This window comes from Limulus polyphemus, unplaced genomic scaffold, assembly GCF_000517525.1.
Source record: "Limulus polyphemus unplaced genomic scaffold, Limulus_polyphemus-2.1.2 Scaffold3585, whole genome shotgun sequence".
In the NCBI taxonomy this organism is placed as follows: Eukaryota; Metazoa; Arthropoda; class Merostomata; order Xiphosura; family Limulidae; genus Limulus; species Limulus polyphemus.
This window is the reverse complement of record NW_013669195.1, coordinates 3,555-6,293: the sequence shown is the minus strand read 5'-3', so window position 1 is coordinate 6,293 and position 2,739 is coordinate 3,555. Positions and strand designations below refer to the sequence as shown.

The 2,739-nt window shown below is 29.8% G+C and overlaps 1 protein-coding gene across 1 annotated transcript in view; it reads left to right on the top strand.

The window, feature by feature from the left end:
• Nucleotides 1-2,091, top strand: part of LOC106469639 — a 25,637-nt gene extending 23,546 nt beyond the window's left edge. Inside the window, exons 3-4 of the mRNA XM_013930140.2 lie at nt 610-760; nt 1,036-2,091. Of these exons, the coding sequence (XP_013785594.1) occupies nt 610-760; nt 1,036-1,352 (468 nt within the window). The 3' untranslated portion in view covers nt 1,353-2,091. The remainder of the gene's footprint in view (nt 1-609; nt 761-1,035) is intronic.
• The last annotated feature ends 648 nt before the right edge of the window (nt 2,092-2,739 follow it).

Sequence of the window (2,739 nt, the reverse complement as noted above, 5' to 3'; positions counted from 1 at the left end):
AACGAATTTACGGAAAATCAATTAACAAACGGAGACGTAACACTATAAATGTTGGCAGGGTAGGAGTCCTTGTCAGCTTCATTTTTTTAAAAGGGGTGGTTGGCCTTTGGAATGGGTTGCCTTCAGATGTAATAGATGCAATTTATTTAAGGGAACGTTTGATAAATATTCATAAAGGGCTGACTTTGAGTTTCTTTAGTGTTCAATTTAGTGGATAGGATGGCCTAGATGGACCAAAAGGTCCCTTGTTGTTCTTTAATGTCATATTATTTCTTTTGTTATCAGCTTTAAAAAATAGTTTACTTTTAGTCATATGTGTACCTTTGTTTTCTAGTTGATTGCTGAAACTTACTAACAATATGCAAGTAAGTTCACTAAGGATTTAGCCAATTGTAAGAACCTTAAATATACACTACTACCAATGTCATATCTTGTATTTTCACTGGTACATTTTTTTTAACTCTACATAGAAGTACATGGTTCATATTTTTAGATATTATATCTCTCATCAAAATCAACAATTTGGTAGGTATCAAAATATCTTATTTTTTTAGATTATCCTAACTACTTAAAGATAAATTACAGGTATCAGTGTCTTTTGCATTTCAGATTAGCAAGTTTTCTGTAGAGGACCATGACCTGAATTCCAAAGATCATATTCCTCATCCACTGAAACTAGCAAGAAAGAAAGAAAGTGATGACTGTCTACCTATGATACTCAAAAAAGAAACCAATCATATTTCTAGTGGACACTATAGGTGTAGGTGTTTTGGTTTTTAGTTAAGAAATCCATAATAATAATTACAAAATAACAATAACTATTAGCAAGACAAACAACACATTGAAAAAATATTCTAAAACATTGTTAAATACTGCAAGTGTTAAATTATTATAATTATTATTATATTATTATAAACATAGAACCAAATAAATGCTTAATTTTCATATTTTATTTAGCAACCAATGTTTCATAACCTAATCACAGAAGTGATATTTTCATTTTGTAAAAGTAAATTCTTGTCACTATCATTCTAGCTAAGCCAAAGGGAACAAGAGTGAACCTGGCAACCCAAAGCACCAATACTACAAAAGGGACACACCACCATTATAACCATTTCAAACAAATGCAAATTCAAGGTCATCATGTTGGTAAAATCCAAATTCCCAGAAGTAGAACCCTATTTAATAGTTTAAAAGGTTCCAGCAATGGTCTTAGAAACAGAAAAATAACCATTCTTACGAAAACTGCATCAGGGCGAAAACTTCCTAAAAGCAAAATCAAGAAATTGAAGAAGGTTGCTGAGAGAAAGAAATTAATACCAAAGTGGAAAGTACAGTCCAAAAATGTGTAAACACGTCTTTGTCTTCCACCTAATTTAGATACCAGTAAATTTAAGCACATAGAATTTTAAGATAGACTTGACAACTGTTAGGAAACGAATAGAACTGGTGTAAAAACTGATAAATTACTTGATTTTTGGTAGTTAATCAAAATATATTAAGTTAATACAAAACGCTGATGCATGTAATAGCATTTTGATTTATCAATCTTTGTGAACTGTAGTTTTTTAAATATGCTATATCTCTCACATTATCAACCTGAATGCAAAAAACGTGAATATAAATGTATAAAGACTAAATACATATAATTTCTTTATTTTTTATTATTAACATCAAAAACATTTAATAATGTACATATATAATACAGAAATTTATAAAACAAATGAAAAACTTTCTGTGCACACAAAAATTAAGCTCTTGTATTCATTTAATCTTCTTTAAAAAAAGGTTTAAATTTTTGTGTTATTTTGTTTTGCAAATTTATTCAGAGTAAAGGAACAAATACGTGTAAAAGTATTATGAAATATAAAATTTAAATTAGTAATTTTTAGTAGTGTTTGTTTGTTTATTATAGTGCAAAGCTATGTAATAGTCTATCTGCACTTTGTCCACTATGGGGAATCAAATCCCATATTTTAGAGTTATAAGTCTGTAAGCTTACCACTGACCCACTGGAGAACTTATAGTAATAAAGGATTAGATTTGTGTATGACTTGTACAATGTACTAATTTCTATAAAAAAAAACTGTAGAATAATTAAGCTATTAATAAAGAAATAGGTCTGTGTATAATTCAGTGTATTAATTTGTAAAAAAACTGTACAACAATTAAGCTATTAATGAAGGAATAGGTCTATATAACTTATACAAGGTACTAGTTTGTAAAAAACTCTACAACAACTAAACTATTAATGAAGAAACAAATCTGTGTATAACTCATACAATGTACTAATTTGTAAAAAACTGTATAACAGTTAAGATATTAATGAAGGAAAAATATCTTTAAGACTCTCTTTGAAAAGATTACTGCTTATTTAGATGAGAGTAAGGGTATAGATTTGGTGTATCTGGATTTTCAGAAAGCATTTGACAAGGCACCAGATAAAAGGCTTATAAAAATTGGCTCTATCGGTGTGGGGGATAAGTTAATTAATTGGATGGTGAGTGGCTGGATGGAAGAAAGCAGAGGGCTGTTACAAATGGAGTTCAGTCAAACTGGATTAATGTCTCAAGTGGGGTACCTCAGGGTTCAGTCTTAGGACCTTTGCTCTTTTTTGAATTATATCAATGACATAGATGAAGGGATAGTCAATAAATTACTTAAATTTGCAGATGACATTAAGGTCTTGGGTGTTGCTAGCTGTGAAGAGGATGCTGCTGATTTAGATCAGTTAGTGAG